The sequence below is a fragment of the Pleurodeles waltl genome, chromosome 6 (genome assembly GCF_031143425.1).
Source record: "Pleurodeles waltl isolate 20211129_DDA chromosome 6, aPleWal1.hap1.20221129, whole genome shotgun sequence".
NCBI lineage: Eukaryota > Metazoa > Chordata > Amphibia > Caudata > Salamandridae > Pleurodeles > Pleurodeles waltl.
This window is the reverse complement of record NC_090445.1, coordinates 376,372,387-376,390,407: the sequence shown is the minus strand read 5'-3', so window position 1 is coordinate 376,390,407 and position 18,021 is coordinate 376,372,387. Positions and strand designations below refer to the sequence as shown.

The 18,021-nt window shown below is 44.2% G+C and overlaps 1 protein-coding gene across 4 annotated transcripts in view; it reads left to right on the top strand.

Moving 5' to 3' along the window:
• Nucleotides 1-18,021, top strand: part of SLC12A6 (solute carrier family 12 member 6) — an 830,972-nt gene that overhangs the window by 500,309 nt on the left and 312,642 nt on the right. For all 4 annotated transcript variants that reach the window (XM_069238301.1, XM_069238300.1, XM_069238303.1 and 1 more), the window contains one exon: nt 10,084-10,141. In XM_069238301.1, the coding sequence (XP_069094402.1) occupies nt 10,084-10,141 (58 nt within the window). The remainder of the gene's footprint in view (nt 1-10,083; nt 10,142-18,021) is intronic.

Below are 18,021 nucleotides of genomic sequence, written 5' to 3'. Positions count from 1 at the left end.
TTGATGGTGCAACTTTTGCAAGTGAAGACATTTAAAGGTAAATGCCAAATATATAGTGGGTTTTTGCAGGGGTTGGAAACATTTAATCTAAGAACACCTAAAATTTAGAATTGGGCGTATAGCTTAGGAACAGATCATTGAGATTTCTGATGGTGGTCAAGTGGTGCCACTGGGCCGTAACAAAGTCCCAGTAGGTGTGGATTCAAATGCATTTTGTGTCTTTCTTGATGGTTGAAGGATCAAATCATGTTGTCTGCAAATCCTAATTTAATGAGCCAATCCTTCAAATGGGATGACCAGTTTATTTTTACATTAGAATCTAAGTCCCAAACATCTAGTAATTCACCTCTAAAAGGGTCTACTTCTCGATGGTTCCATAGTCTCACCCAATACAGGAGAGGTTTCAGAGTTGCTAAATGGTCAACACTTTTGAGAGCTGGATCAAGATCACAGGCAAGTTCAAAGAGCTACAAGGGAGGTTAAGTAAAAATTTAAGAACATTAGTCTCCTTTGTTGCCAGGGAACTCACGTCGGAAATACCCTATAGTTCTGCTCCATATAAGGAACCAGACTAAGGCTTAGTTTTATATACTTGTAGAGTCTGGGAAACTACTTTAGATTGTGTAGATCTGTGGATTTTCAAAATAGCCGAGGCTCTGTGGTGTATTACAAGTCTGCATTGATTCGAGGAGGGTATAGCCCAAGCAAGGTTTACGCTTTCTATTTTTATGGGTGTATATAGACCATGTATTTGCTCTTTTGTGTATTAATTACCCACCCTCTATCAATAAACAGTCTTGGAACTTGTTTAAAAGATTCTGAAAGCCAAGAGGAGACCTGGACACTAGCAAAGTGCCATCCACAAAAAGAAGTGCTAGGACCTTTTTGCCACCCAATTTCAATGAGTCATTAATACAACAGTTAAGATCATCTGTAACACCACAAATATATACGAGAAAAATAAGGTGGAAGCCAAAACACAGCCCTGACAAACTCCCAATGAATTGATATTGAATTAGTAAGTTCTCGAGACCTACTGCACCTTCCTTGAGCACAGTGGAATAATGAAGCCTAATGATGATATCTAAGATGTGGTAAGGGACTTCAATTGACTGAGAACTTCTAATACTGTGTTCCTAGGGCCAGGTCAAAAGATGCTCTTATGTCTACAATTGCCACATATAGATGATCTTTTAGCAAGGGAATATATGTCCAAGTAATGAGTGAAAATCTGAAAATGTTGTCAGTAGTATTGACCTTCTGGCGACATCCGGCTTGGAATGAAGAAAGAATTTGAAAATCATGTAGCTTATCTAATAACTGCTTACTAAAGTTTATTTAAAAATTATCAAGGAGACCTATCTGTCTGTAATTCCCAGGGCCACCCCCCATCACCATTTTTATAAATTGGTATGATATGTGCCCCAGCCCAAGAAGCAGGTAAATCCATTACTATCTTATTAGATAAATATTTAATGTAAGGGGCCCAGATATCGATCTCAGATTTGTGTAAATCGCCTGAAATCACATCGGGACCTGAGGCCTTCCCCAGGTGAACAGACTGTATGGCCTTTCTTGTACCAAACAATGACAAGACTATACGATCAGCTCTAGGGATTACTATTGCCTGGAGCTTTAAATTAGAATCTGCTGGGCAGGTAACATCAAGAGCTTTATCACAGTGTAACTCAGAAGTGCTTCACCCAAAAGAATGGGTTGCACACAATGATCAGTTGGTGTACTGGCTCCTAGACTACCATGGGCTATTATCTGCCAGAATGCAGTCTCATTTCTTTTCTGGGCAGCCTGTGAGGGATGCTGCCAATTAGCTTCATCCCAGTTCCCTTTTTAGTAGTCAAAATGTGCAGATAAGAAGATCTAGCTTCTCTAATAGCTACTTGATTATGGGAATTAATAGCCAAAATAAGTTTGGATTTAACCCTGCAATACTCTTGCAAACCCAAGGAGGGGTTTTGTGCCTTTGCTTAGGAGTTTGCTTATTGGGCCTAGAAGGAGAACAGTTTCAAATGTAGATCAATCAATGTTACGTTCTGATTGGATGGTTCTTCCAGACGGCCAGAGTAGCCGGGAAGATGTTATAAATTGTGGCCAATACCCCTATTTGATTTAGACCTCCCATTGACACGCAGATTACGGTCTTACGGTCTACATGACAACTTTTAATAGGCTGGGGCTCCAAGGCAGGAACTCCTGCAATCTCATCCTTCTAATTAGTTAAATTGGGCATGCATTCAAGGGAATCCTCAGTGGTATTAACATCTCCAGCAAGACTTATAAAAGGAAGATTCTTTCAGGAGGAGAGATAACCATCAAGAAAGTTTAATGTTGGGGACTCTCTTTTTTTGTGACTGAGAAAATATACACATTAAAGATGTTGACAGAGAACACTTGTGGTGACTTGATATTAATACCCAAAATGTCAGGAGATGGAATATTTTTTTTTTTAACATAACGATGAAGAGAAATTTTTATCCAGATGATCAACCCACCCAAGGGCCTACCAATGGTAGAAGGTATAGCATCTATGCAATAAGAAACATAGCCTACTCTGTGGACTTGGGTTCTTGCCCAGGATTCCTGAATTAAGCAAATATGGACGGTATCCATAAAAGTGTTCCAAGCAGGATCAAAAGTTTTTGGACGTAGCCATGCGACATTCCATGAGAGGATATGAATACTAGAATTAGCAGTAGAATCATTATTGTGGATAGATGACTAATATGTGTTGAGTCAGGTGCAGAAGAGGTGGATTTAGTCAAGTGGTTAGAGTGATCAAAGCTTGGGGTGCTAACGTTCCAAGGTAAATGTAGTCAATCAACTTTTCTATTAGGTTGAAACTGGGGGAGTGCTAAAGGTTTTTTATTAGCAAATACTAGTGGTTCATAACAGAGGATACTCTAGGGAACTAAGGTAGATCAGAGGAAAGAGCTTGCATGACATTAACTTTGCACTGTATATTGGAGCCGTTGGACAGAAAAGATGTGGCATCCAAGCTCACTAAACCCTCAGCTAGATTTTGGTCAGTAAATTCTAGGTTGATATAATCTAAGAGATTAGAACATCTGGAGATGAACTGGGTGAAGAGAATATCAGAGAGAATAAGAGAGACAGCTCCTAGGGCACTTAATCCAGTAAATAACATTATTCATTTGGGATTTTGTATCCTATCACTCCTTGCCCCTCAGTTTTGAAACATGGACCGTGTATTTTGCGCAGACCTTTCTACTACTGGAGGTAGAATTGGAAAAGATGGCCTTCAGAAGGTGAACATTCTTGGTGCTAGGAGAGTTACCCACCCAAGAAGATTTCCAGATTGTGGCTTGTGTTGAGGAACCTGCTTACCTGTTTGCCTTTAACAGGTACTCCATCAAAGTCAACATCAAGGTGCCTTTCTACATCAAGGGACCACAGTTGATCCCTCTCATCCCTAAGATACTCCACAGCTTTAGGAGCAACACAGTTATGACCAGCTATGGCACATACACAGTGCCCTATGACCCTAGTACACATAACTTCCCCAAGGTAGATAGACAAGACTTCCAAAAGGTCCTTAATGAAGGAATGCTAGACTTGAATCAAATCACTGTGGCAGCAGCAGACACGTCAGACTTGGCAGTGCATGGGGTACTCGACAAGATGCAACTTTTGTCTGACAATTACCGGCCTAAAACTGAAAGTGCAACAGAAAATTGCTAATGTAACATTCTCAGGCTCAACATTATTCGGCTTGCATGTTGATGACGAAATGTCAAAATTTAAGTCTGAAATGGATACTTTAGAAGCATTTGGCCTGGAAAAGTGAAGGCAATACAGGACATGACAGGTGTTACTTTACTCTAAAAGTTCAAATCTCTCATTGGTTGCACCACCAGCAGCAACAGCCAAGGCAACCGTATCACTGCAGGAAATCTTCTAGAGCGGAAGAAGGTCTCCATCAATCACAATTTGAGTCTGCAGGAAAACCTGTAGCAAAACAATTATCTCCTCCTTCTCTGTCACCTACTCCAGTAGGAGGAAGTGTAAGCAAATAGACCCACTAGTGGTGCTAACTAACCAAGGAAAATGGTGAATAATGTGCAGAATGGATATTCTCTACATTTGAGATCCCCTCCTCTGGTCTGTCAAGATAGATCTGTTGCAAAAGGAGATCAACACGTTAGTGCCAAAGAACGCAGTGAAGGGCATTCTGCACTATCAAAAAGGATGGGAGATATTCTCAGTAATTCCTGGTTAGCAACAGTAATTCAGACCCATACTAGACATAAGAAACCGCAACAAATTTATAAAAAAAAAAAAAAAAAAAAGGATATGTTCAAGATGCTGACATTACACCAATATATCTCCTGTTACAACAAGGAGACTGGATGTGTGTTATAGACCTACAAGATGCCTATTTCCACTTAGTGATTGTACAGAAATATTGAAAAATTGTATGACTCGTAGTAAGCTCCAAACATGTTGAAATCAGTGTTCTACCATTTGGGCTAACATTTTCGAAATGAATGGCTGTTACAGCACATCTAAGAAAGTAAAAGATATTTATCTATCCATTTTTAGATGATTGGTTAATAAAGCATCCATTCTTAGAAAGAATTTTAAAGCATGTCCAAACATGTCTGAACACATTCTCATGGGTAGGTCTATAAATCAATATAAATCATTGGAACATTCTGTCCAAAAGATACACTATGTGGGTGAGTTTCTGGATGGCGAGTCCACAAAAGTGGAGATCGACATCTGTCCACCTGAAATGTCTTACTCTGCTGCAAACTCATCATCCTTCAGCTCGCCAGATATTGTCCCTGCTAGGGTCAATGGCATCTTGCATATTCCTAGTTCACCATGAGACCACTACAACACTGTCTGAAGGATCAATGGAGGCAGTCCTTGAAGAGCTGGGAACAGAAACTAACTCTGTCACAGTCTGCACTTGAGTCTCTCCCTTGGTGGACAGAGTCGAAAAATCTAAAGATTGAAATCCCTTTTTATCAGGATTTTCTAACTCAAACTCTTGCACAGGTGCTTCCCTACAAGGATGGAGTGCTCACATGAGTCATTTACAGACTCAAGGAGTATAGTCAAACAAAGAATTGTCTTACCATATCAGTCTCCTGTTACTGAAAGTGGTCCACCAAACATTAAAGTCCTTCCTTCCTGCAATAAATAAGAACTCCCTGTTGGTTCGATAGAGGGTACTGCAATGTTGCATCACTTGAACAAACAGAAGTAACACACTCAAGACCGCTGACCTTCGAATCACAAACCATATGGAAATGGCTTATTGCATGGAAATTTACAATTACAGCAGTACTCTCCCCAGGTGTTCAAACTACAGAAGCAGGTTCTCTCAGTCGTATTATTGAAGACCACCACGACTGGGTTCTAAACTTCGAAGTACTGGAGATATTCTTCAGGAATGGGGCTATCCCAGATAGACTTGCTTGCAGATACAGAATACAAAAAATGCCAAGACTACGCCTCCATATTTGACCAATTGTAGTTATAGGGGAAGGCCCTTTTGATTGACTGGCGAAGGACATTTCTCTACGTTTTTTTTACTGAGTCGTCTTATTCAGGCAGTCTTGACCAAGACCAAAATGATAATAATAGCACCAGAATGGCCTTGTCAGTGTTGGTTAATGGACATTCTTCATCTCTCTGAGTGCCCGCACAAGAGGCTGCCGTGTAGGCATGATCTCCTTTACAAGTTGGGAGGTCAGAGTTTCCATCATAATCTTCTATCGCTGCAATTGACCACTTGGTTTCTGAATTCAAATTCCTACAACAACACCATCTATGGATTATAGCCTGTAAGACTACTTATCAGAGGGTTCTCCTACTGACTGCAGAGATTTGCTAAGTCACTGCCTGTAGGTTAGTCTTACCTTTGTTAGGCATTACTATATGGATTCTGGACCTAATTCACAAAAAATAAGTAAATCTTCATTTATAAGCCTGCTCCTGAGCGTATGTGCAGCAGTATTACTTTGTGCAGTTCACAAAGTTCGCCAGGAAACATGTGTCACATGTTTCCATGTATACTACTGCCAGTGTTATGTGCCGTTTTAATACATAGTTATTTCCTTAGTTTGGAATTGTGCACACAGTGCAATTCCTCAATGGGAAAATGCTCCCCCCATGGATTGCACCATTGTTGTCTCTTTATTTTTGTGTCTAAAACAATTATCCTCGTGTAGAAACCTGTTCCTCCACACCTCCATAACATTTGAAGTCTCTTGTTTCCCTTCCCATACTGGAATGAGATTTACTCCACGTTCAAATATCTGACCATTTACGAAGTGGGAATGGTTGGAGAGGAGTTTATGATGGCTAACAAAGTTGTGGCATTTACAGGTCTACAAACTAACTATGCCTTCATCTACTTGATTTACTTCTGTTAGACCTATCAGCCTTAGGGTGGTCTCCCCAAACCTTTTGCCTACGTAGCTACATTTTTTGCTGGATTTTGTTTTCCGTAGCCTTAGGACTGTGCACTTTACCACTGCTAACCAGTGCTAAAGTGCTTGTGCTCATTCCCCTGAACATGGTTTGATGGCCCATACCTAATTGGCATATTTAATTTACTTAGAATTCTATTGTATAGTGGTACACCATATACCCAGGGTCTCTAAATTAAAAGCTACCAGTGGGCTGCCCGCACTTATTGTGCTATCCACCTAAGTAGTCTTCTGAAACATGTCTCAGGCCTGCCATTGCAGCCTGAATGCAGTGTTACATTGCCATGTCGACTTTGCACCTAAACTCCCTTGCCAAACCTTAATCTCCCCGTTCATTACATATAAGTCACACCTAAGGTAGGCCCTGGGTAGTACATAATGTATTGTGCAGTATAAATAAAAGGTTGGACATGTACTTTTAAGTTGTACTTGTCCTGGTAGTGAAAAACTACCAAATTTGTATTTCACTACTATGAGGCCTACCCCTCCCGTAGAATAACATTGGGGATTCCTTATTACATTTAATAAGCTGTAATTTCTAATTGAGAGGAGGTAGATATGTCATGTTTGGTGCCTATGAAATTGCAATGATAAACCATCTTTAATGGTAAAGGCAGATTTTTCATTAGTATTTTGAAAATGCACTTTTAGAAAGTTGGCGTTTTCCTGCCCTTAGTCCTTTTGTGCCTGTAACCTGTCCTGGACCACGTGACTGGGTGTAGCTGAAAGACTTTGTGAGCTCCCCCTAGACAATCACACAATAGATGGATTAGGTGTGTCTGAAAGGGCCATCTGCTTGCACGATGGGTGTCGGGGGAGCTTAGCACAGCCCCACTTAAACCTGAATAGCTTTTGCTCTGCCTCTATACAGAGGGCTTACCCACCCTGTATTGTCACTGCAGCTAGCCTGGAGCCAGGGCAGGAGAGTCAGTAAATTCCATGCACTTCAAAAAAACCTTTGCAGAACCTTCCTCCACCGTCCGGAAGGGCACCAGGCTATAAAAATAAAATCTAAGGCCCGATTCTTCAGTTCACTACTGGACCTGCGGGATGGACTATGAGAACTCCCTGCTGTGCACTCTGCCAGGCTGTTGCTGTACCTAGAAGGACTGTCCTGCTTCCTGGAGGCTTCCTGGAGCCTTCTTCTTGGAGCCTTTACAGGCCAGCCCTTCTGTTGAGACCTGCAACTTCACCTGCACCCAGGGCTACCAGAAGTGACTCCAAGGAGTAGTTTGCTCGCCTCCTGTTCAGAGCTACAGGGAGATAACAGGCTCCAGCCACCTTGAACCCGCATCTTGACCCAGTCTGAGTGAGTCCTGAAGCCCCAAGAAGTGTCCTATCAGTCGTGGATCCTTGGTTGTGGTGCTATGGGTGCCCAGATAGGCATTTTCCAAAACTGAGCAGTTAGACAAAATTTGGCCAAAAATTGCTCTGAAAACCAGAAGACTGGGCCCAACATGCTTGCCTATATGCCCGAGGTGCATCAACGGTCATATTATTTTGGTGCTTCTCCTGCTAATTTATTTTCTACAGAAGCAAATCTGTTACAGGGGTCCTTTGCCAAAGGGGTATCCGACCTCATTTTGGCGACCAAGTCCGAATATAGAAATCTTCACTGTGGATTCAACCCAAGGTCATCTAACAACGACCCACCCTCCTAGGACACTTCCTGCAGCCTTGTACCGTTGAACATAGACATTTTCCTTCAAAGACCATAGGTAAGTGCTGAACGGGCCCAATCCCCTTCTTGGATCCGAACTGTGCTCTATCATGGTCACACTTAATTTTTTACTTTGACCAGGTGTTGCGCGAAAAGATGTCCGTGGTTGGTGCTTTGATCTAATAGGCATTATTTTGAACCTTAAGCTTTAAAAGTTCATAACTGTGGTTCTACTGGTTGGATCTTAAACGTTTTGGTGTCAGATAATATATTAAAATTCACTCTGTTTTTCTAAATTGGTTTGGTATTTTTCTCGGGTTGTGTTTTCACTGTATCACTGTTTGTGTACTGCATAAATACTTTACATATTGCCTCTAAGTTACGCCTAATTGCTTTGTGTGCCAAGCTACCTAGGATTAAGCACAGGTTCATTTAGTGACTTTGGGCCTGATTACAACTTTGGAGGAGGTGTTAATCTGTCCCAAATGTGACAGATATACCACCAGCCGGATTACGAGTTCCATAGGATATAATGGACTCATAATACGGCTGGTGGTATATCCGTCACTTTTGGGACGGATTAACACCTCCTCCAAAGTTGTAATCAGGCCCTTTATTTGGTTCACCATGCCAGGGATTGTGGCTGTTGCTTAATCAGGGCTCACACCTTAGTTAACCAACAACCCAATTTCTCACAACTTCATTTTAGATACTGTGACATTCTTCAAACTGGGATAGCGCCCAGTCCATCAGGGACATATTTCACATCTCTGAAGTGTTTATCTTGACAGTGTTTGAAAATTGGATTAGTGAAATAGAACCAATATCAAACCAGAAAATTACAGAAACATTCACTCTCCAAATATCACAGCTTTAGTATTTGCAACCTCTGCACCTGGAATAGGAGAAAGTGAATACATACAAATGCTCTAGAGACAACTTGTGAACTTCAGAACCTGAACTAGCAGCTCTAATATTGGAGAAGAATACCTTTTCTTCCTAAAGGATAGTTTATTGTTGCTATAGTGATGATCAGACCTAAACACATTTCTACGCAATAAGATAGGATAGCAGGGAAAATGTAAAATAATTTAATTTGTTAATCATCATTATATGTTTTCCCTTGTTTTGTGCCTGACAATGTAGAAGGGCAGATTCTGAACAGTGGTTTCTTATAAGAACAGTCAGATAATATTTTATTGATGTTTTATGGTTCAAGGTTGTATCCTAAAGTCAATTAACAAGGGCGGATCATTATAGAAACAAACTATTCCACAAGTCGTACTGGGATTACCTACCTAACTACCAATCTGTTTTTTAACCATCTTGGGAAATGGCCAGGGTGCTGTAATTTTAAAGGCCAACACAAGAAGTATGTTTTGATGTAAGTAGCAATGAAGCTACCATTTTACTTTTTCTGCATTGACATGAGGATCCAGAGGCAGGCACAAGAAACAGTACACTATTTGAATGACCAATTTGAAAGAATAAAAGGACGGTACAGTCTGTCCTCTGAATGATTTGTTGCTTTGTGTAACACAAGCTAAAAGTATCTTGTCTCCCAGTTATGTTTTCTATGGGGATGTTTTGGATTTTTTTGTCCTGGTATCAGTTTGCTCCTGTGAGGAGCTCGGAAAGTGATGGCAAAATCCCTCTTTGTTGAAGAAATGCTTGAACCCTCTGCTCTACAATGTTCCTTGCTACTTCCTATAATGGAAACTTTCTAAAAGGTGTAGATCTACTTGGTCCTCCTGCATGCTGTGGAAAGATCTTATTTGAGTAAAAAAATAAAGCTTGCCATACAGGGATACTGCATTCTTCCCTGGAAGTATGTGCATTCCATTTTCTTTCTTTGTGGCTGGTGGGTAGTGAGGGAGGGATAACTGACCAGCTGTAAACTATGCTCTTATCAAATGCTTTTTCCTTGACCATCTGATGCTGCAGATCTGAGTAATGTACTCTTGTTCGGGGCTTGTGTAGAAGGAGTGGTTCTCAGAGACAAGTAAGTAAGATGTGATTTCCATGGTCTCTTAGGAATTGTTAATCCCATCAAAAGCAAGAAATTCTGGTGTTGACAAGTTGATAAAAGCATATAGGCCTTCACTAAATGCTATCCTTTAAGAGAGATGAAAAGGTCACCTGCAAAGAGTACCGTTAGGCACTTATTGAAGAATTTGCTTCTTAATAAGTGACAGGACACATTATTTACCAAGAGTTCATTTAGGGATTGTTCACCTTTGTTGAAGTGCTGTCTTCCAGAATAAGTGACCAGAAAAAGCCATTCTCCAGCTTCAGTCAATAAATCAGCAATCCGTAGAGCGCTGCTTATCCCCGTGGGGTCTCCAGGCGCTGTTGTGGGGATGCCGATCAGTTGAAGAGCCAGGTCTTGATGTCCTTCTTGAACTGATCCAGCGAGGGGTCTGCCTGAGGTGGAGTGGTAGCATGTTCCAGGTCTGCCTGGCGAAGTAGGAGAAGGATCTACACCCATCTGTGCTCTTGATTCTAGGGGTGGCGGCAAGGGCAAGTTGAGCAGATCGGAGTTGTTTGGTGGGGTGTGGAACGATAGGTGGTGGTTGAGGTAGGCCGGTCCGTTGTTGTGCCGGTCCGTTGTTGTGCAGGGCCTTGTAGGCGTGTGACAGGAGTTTGAAGATGATGCATTTGTTGTTGGAGAGCCAGTCCAGGTCCCTGAGGTGGGTGGAGATGTGGCAGTGGTTGGGGATGTCCAGGATGAGTCTTTCCCCTTCGTTCTGAATTCTCTGGAGTCCATTGGAGTTTCTTTATTATGGCAGCATAGAGTGTTGCCGTAGTAGAGTCTACTGCTAACCAGTGCATGGGTGACCGTCATATTTGCCTCAGTGGGGATCCACTTGAAGATCTTCTGGAGACGGAGAGTGTGGAAGCATGACAATGAGACGGTGTTGACTTGGCAGGTCATGTACAGCGAGGAATCAAGGATGATGCCCAGGTTGCGTGCGTGGTCGGTGGGTGGTGGGGGTGCTTCCAAGGGCAGCTGGCCACTGGGAGTTGTCCCAGGCAGAGGGAGGGGGCCCAGGATGAGGATCTCTGTTTTGTCAGAGTTGAGATTTATGCAGTTGTTCTTCATCCAGTTGGCGACTGCTTTCATTCCATTGTGGAAGTTGGTCTTGGCTGTTGATGGTTCGTTGGTGAGAGAAAGAATTAGCTGTGTGTCATCGGTGTAGGAGACAATGTTGAGGCCTTGCTCCCTTTTGATTTTGGCGAGCGGGCCATGTAGATGTTGAAGAGTGTTGGGCTTAGGGAGGAGCCCTGGGGAACTCCACAGCAGGTTTCTGTTGCTTTCAAGATAAATGGTGGGACTCTCTGGGTTCTTCCATTGAGGAAGAAGCGGATCCATTCCATGGCCTTGCTGCGGAGGCCAGCGTGGTGAAGTCTGGTGCATAGGTTGGTGTGGGATACAGTGTCGAAGGTGGCGAGGAGGACGAGCGCAGGTGTGTCTCCGTCGTGCAGTGTGGTGCAGATGTCATCCGTGACTACGAGGAGGGCAGTTTTGGTGTTGTGGTTGCTCCTGAAACCGGATACGGAGGTATCTAGGATGTGTTTTGACTCGAGGAATTCCGTCAGCTGCGAGTTGATGGCCTTTTCGGTTACCTTGGCTGGGAAAGTGCAAAGAGAGATGAGTCTGAAGTTTTTCATATCTCTAGGATCGGCTGAGGTTTCTTTTAGCTGCGGTTTGATCTCTTTGTGCTTCCAATCATTCGGGAAGGTGGCAGTTTCAGTGGAGTGGTTGATTATCCAGCACAACTCGGGGGCGATGCTGGAGCTAGCTCGGTTGAAGATGTGGTGTGGGCACAGGACCGAGGGTGCCCCTGAGTGGATAGAGTTCATGATCTTACTGGGGTCTTCTTTGGTGATGGAGGTCCATTGTCTCAGTATCAGCTGGGAGGTGGGATACAAGTTGGTGCTGGTGAGCGGTGGGGGTGGGACTTGGATCTCAAACCCTTCATAGTTATCCTGGATGTTACGGTGAAAGGAGGCGGCGAGGTTGTCACAAAGGTCTTGAGGTGGGGGCGGGATGTCTGTTGTGTCCGGGCCGGAGTTTGTGAATTCCTCGACCATGGTGAACAGCTCATTGCTGTGGTGCAGGTTGGCGCTGATGTGTTCCTGGATGGCTGCCTTTCTGGAGGCTCTGATGCGTTGGTGGTGCATGGTGACTGTGTCTTTCTATGCTGTGCGGTCTAACAAGCTTTTGCTGAGTCTCCATTTTCGTTTGAGTCGTCAGCAGGTGCATTTAGGTTCTTGGAGATCAGACCAGCTAGCTTTCTTGTGGTGCTGGTTTCTGGTGGGTTTTCTTAGGGGGGTGAGGGGCTACGGTGTTTGTGCAGTCAGCGATCCAGCGGTGGAGGTTATGAGCTACGTCGATTGCATCCGTGGTATCCGGTGGAAGGATGTGGCTGAGTTCGTCGGAGAGCTGGGCTTTGGTGACCTTGCTCCAGTTTCTGTAGGGGGTGGGGGAACTTGGTGGTGTACGGTGGTCTCGCCGAAAGTGAAGTGGACGCAGTGGTGGTTGGTCCAGTGGTGCTCGGAGATGTGAGAAAGGGAGATAGTGTTTCCTGCTGAGAAGATCGGGTCGAGAGTATGTCCTGCTGAGTGAGTTGGGAGGTTGACCATTTGCTTGAGTCCGAGGGTGGTGAGGTTGTCCCGGAGGGATGTGGTGTTTGGGTCATTGCGGTTTTCGAGTTGAAAGTTGAGGTCGTCAGTAGAGGCAAGGGCATGTGGGGCGATGAGGTCAGCCATGGCTTTGCTGAACTGGGGGCAGGGTTAGAGGGGGTCTGTAGACAAGTCTGCTGTGGAGAGAGGAATTAGGGTGGTCTGGATTTGGAAGTGAAGGTGTTCGTCTGCAGTTAACTGGGTCTGGGCATCAGTGTTCGTTGTAAGGAGGAGTGTGTTCCTGTAGACTGTGACAATACCTCCCCCTGGTCAGCTGACTCTTTGTGGTCAATTTTGTATCCGTCTAGGATGGCGATGTATGGGGCTGAATTGAGGGTTATCCAGATTTCCGTGATGGGGTGGTTGAGTCGAGGACATCCCATACTTCTACTGCATATTATAGAGGGAGCGGATGTTGAGAAGTATGCATCTGAGGTGTCCGGCTGGGCTAGGGGTGGGGCGTTGTGGTGTGCAGAGGCAGGCAAAGGTGCAGTTGCAGCAGGAGAATGGGCCTTGTGTGTCCTTCGGTGAGGTGCAGTGGCATGCGGCGGATCCCTTCCCAATCCGGATTCCGCAGCAACCACAGCACCGAAACCGCCCTCATCACCGCCACCGGCGACATCAGAACCATACTGGACAGCGGCGAAACCGCGACACTCATCCTCCTGGACCTCTCAGTCGCATTCAACGCCATCTGCCACCACACCCTATTCTCATGCCTCAGCAATGCTGGAATCCCCGCAGCGCCCTGGACTGGGTCACCTCCTTTCTCACTGTCAGAACCCAGAGACTACGCCTCCCCCCATTCCGCTCGGAGGCCACCAAAATCATCTGTGGCGTACCCCAGGGTTCGTCCCTCAGCCCGACCCTCTTCAACGTCTACATGGTCCCGCTCACTAACATCGCCCGATCCCACAACCTCAACATCATCTCGTACGCCGACGACACCCAGCTGATCCTCTCCCTCACCAAGGACTCCGCCAAGACCTACCTCCACGAAGGAATGAAGGCCATCGCCGAATGGATGAAGAGCCGGTGCCTCAAACTCAATTCTGACAAGACAGAAGTCCTCCTTTTCGGCTCCACCCCCCCCCACATGGGATAACTCCTGGTGGCCTGCCACTCTCTGAACCGCTCCGACTCCCACCGACCACGCACGCAACCTAGGATTCATCTTGGACCCCTCACTATCCATGACCCAGCAAGTCAACGCCATCTCCTTCTCCTGCTTCAACACCCTCCGCATGCTCCGAAAGATCTACAAATTATACCCACCGAAACCAGAAAAACAGTCACCCAAGCCATCGTAAGCAGCAAACTGGACTACTGCAATGCCCTCTGTGCAGGAACCACAGCCAAACTCCAGAAGAGGCTGTAACGCATCCAGAACGCCTCTGCACGCTTTCATCCTGGACATCCCCCACCACTGCCACATCACAGACCACCTGAAAAACCTCCACTGGCTCCCAGTCAACAAGAGAATCACCTTCAAACTCCTCACCAACGCTCACAAAGCACTGCACATCACCGGACCAGAATACCTCCACAGACGACTCTCCTTCTACACCCCGCCCGGCACCTCCGCTCTGCCAAACTTGCCCTCGCAACCGTCCCACGCGTCCGCAGAACTACAACTGGCAGTAGATCATTCTCGCACCTTGCCGCCAAAACGTGGAACACTCTTCCCACCCACCTGCGCCAGACCAAAGACTTCCTTACCTTCTCCCCCCTCCCTTCCTCAGCGAATTGAGACCCTCAAGGGTGAGTAGTGCGCTTTACAAATCTCTGATTGATTGATTGGTGGATCCTGGTGTCGTATCAATGGATGGTACGGGGACCAGGGTCTGTGGCGTTGGGCACTGCCCATGTGCGGATGGGCGCAGATGGACTTGCAGCAGCCGCCATTAAGAAAGGGAGGGAGGGGTCAGTCAGCTGGGAGTCCGGAGGGAAGGAAAATGCAGCACAATGAGGTGGGCGGGGCTGCAGGGGCATCAGTGCCAGCGGAGAGTGCGGGAAGCAGCAAAAAAGGTGGGGGAAAAAAGGCAAAAGAGTGGAGAAAAGTAAGAGTAGAACAACAAAAGAAAAAAGTAGAGTCAGAAAGACAACAGAGACACAGAGGAGGACCTCCAACATGGAGCCAGGCAGGCTCACAAAGTGCAGGGCAGCAACAGGTGACCAAAGGTCAGAGATGCATGTGTTTTCCCTTTTTCTCCATTGTACATCTTAGAATTCTTGCTAAAAAGCTATATTCAGTGATAGTAAAACCAATTAATTCAATACAGTAGTGTGTGTTCCCCTTCCACCTCGTTGATTGGGTTTGCAGTATGGTAAGCAAGGTGGATAGGTTGTAAGTTCTACTACCTGCGAAGTGTCCATGCATAGATTGTCTATGCAACAGTTGGTTACCGCATGCCATGTGATGGGAAATCCTCTGACAGCTCTGGTCTTCTCAGCATTTTACACTCCTTTTACTAGCCTTTGTAGATGTAATCAGTTTCAACCCGTTGCCTGCTGTATCTGTTACAGATGACAGGGCTGCACTTTTAAGTTCTTTCTGTCTTGAAATGTTCCCTCACACAGTTTTGTGATTCTCTTTGTTCACTTAGGGTCTGTCTGTATTTCGGTAGCTGGTTTGGGGGAAACTCCAGTTAACACCAGTCAGTTCAAATCTACATTATAACCATGTCCATTCTTCCTACGAAATAAAGACATTCACTGTTTAACACAAAATATTTTTTTTTATATGTTTTGGAGAGCCACATTTAGAATCCATTTATTGCTTGCATAGCAGTATGTGCCCCATTATTGTGATATGTTCCAGTACTTTACATGTGAAATCACAAAGAATAGGAGAAGGTTGTTTTCGTTCAGAGAGAGAAACGTTTATTATAGGTGCTTTTTTCTACATCTGCTTCTAAAAAGATGCAAAATCATATGAATGCTCTCATCCCAATTACGGGTGATAAGACATCTGTGAAAATCATAAAATTGCCACTTGGCAAGTCCTCATTTTTGTAAATGGCATAATTGGATTGAAGTGCTTACTGTCACATCCTAGCTAGCTTGAAAACCATTTTGTTCCTGTCTAGGAGGAGGAGAGTTATTATGAAGTGCGAGAAGAAGGTAGTGTTCAATTCTAACTTGCCTTTCATCAGTGCTGTGACACTTGGCGGTCTTCAGTGGTCAGATGGCCAGCAAACTTCTTGTCATCAATTCAAACAGTGATACATATCTTAAATAGGAGATCCCTGGAGTCAATGGCCCATCCTCTTTTTCCTCTGCTTGTCATCAACAAATTATTCTGTGTTCAGTTGTGTACCATCAACACTGTTCAAGCCCCTTCAGCTCCTGATGTGTTTCATTGCGCTTCCCTACCATCTCTTTCCATTTATACGGGTCAAGAAGAAACATGTGAAGATATGTTGTACAATAAAGATGGTGATTGGAGGTAAATTACTGTGTATCATAAGATGGAAAATGCAGCCTGTATGTGGGACCACCCATTACGCACCTGTCGATTCAGCCTATTGATTTTGGAAAGTTGCATTCATTGAATAGTTGGTCTCTACTACATTTTCCGCCAGTGTACGGAAGGGAAATAAATATTTTATCAATGGCTTCAAAGTGATATTTTGCAAATAAAGAAGAATCCTCAGAACATGAAGACTTTTGGGAAGAGCCTTGCTAACCCTGGCTCTAGGAAAACACCCCTCTTGCTTTAAATAGTTGCTGTTGTGCACTCTCTCCCAAGATGTCTACTTTTATATGCACAATCATTACAAAGAACTGGTGTTTCTTTATTTACTGTCAGTTCTACCAGAGACCAGTAACGGCAATCCTTGTTCTTCTGCATTGAAAGCTAAACAAGCTTGACAATACGATTTAGACTAGGATGTGCCATTATAATGACAGCAAAATAGCTGGAGACTTGGAGCCCAGATCAAAAGCCATTCATCCCACAAACTGAGGAAGTACAAATACATACCATTAACAATATCCTTACGCACTCCACTAGCTGCTGTTGAGTAACCAGTAGGCCAATCCAAGAACATTTGGATAGCTGATAGAGACCAATGGAAGTCCATTTGCAGGACAGAAAAGGTTATGGGAGCCTAAATGAGGTTAGCCTCTTTTCAGCAACCTCAGTTTATCTTAACAGGTGCCCACTTTCAGGATTCCATCCATAAAGAAAGCCATCTACATATACTTTAAAGATACATGTGTCAGAACTGAGAGCTATCAACACAGATGTGAAAACTTTTTGGCACCTCACTCAGTTTTCTTTCATCAAGGATCCAGATGGATAACATGACCTTCCTGTTTTAGAAATAAAACAAGGAGGGACAAGCTGAAGTATACTTTTCACAGAACCTTAAATGTTGTGGCACTGGACAGTTTAGAACAAGGTTTCCATTTTGAATGAGCACATGCGGGGCCCGGGCAACAACCTTGCAGATACCCTCATCCGGTACAACAGTATGTCCTACAAATGGGAGCTGAATGGTTGACAGATAAATTATGTCTTCAGCAAGTTTGGAATTCTTCTTGTAGATCTGTTTGCAACAATCAAACACGTCTTTAAAGCTTGCCTCAGGAGTATCTATCTAAGGATTGTAGGATCACTCATCAAGCAGTTAGACATTATTCATCAAGAAAGCTATAACCATAAAGTGGTAGAGGTCTGTCACCAGTGAGAATGTAAGGGTCTGCATCTAGTTCTGTCCAAGCACACCAGCTGTAGCATAACTTCTGTTCTTTACACACTTTGGCCTCCAGTACTCGCTGATTAGGATGCATGTTGCTGGTATTTTAAGAAGCATAATAGAGCCAAACTCAATCTTGCTGGTATTTCAAGGCATGCTGAAAGTTCATGGAGGTTTCTTTTGCACATTTCCACTGGTAGTGTGAGAACCATGTAAATGGAAGTTCAATATAGTTCATCCCGGCACATGAAGCATTTTCTTTTAACTTTAAAAGTAGACTGAAATGAAAAATGTCCTCCTTGCTCACTTCTGCTGTACGGGTCGGTGACAACCAGGCTTTCTGTACCAAAGGACCCTAGTTTATTTTCTGGGCTAGTGTTTCTTAACCCCTTCGCTGCCAGGCCTTTTCCCCCTCCTGTGCCAGCCTTTTTTTGGCTATTTGGGGCAGTTTGCGCTTAGGCCCTCATAACTTTTTGTCCACATAAGCTACCCA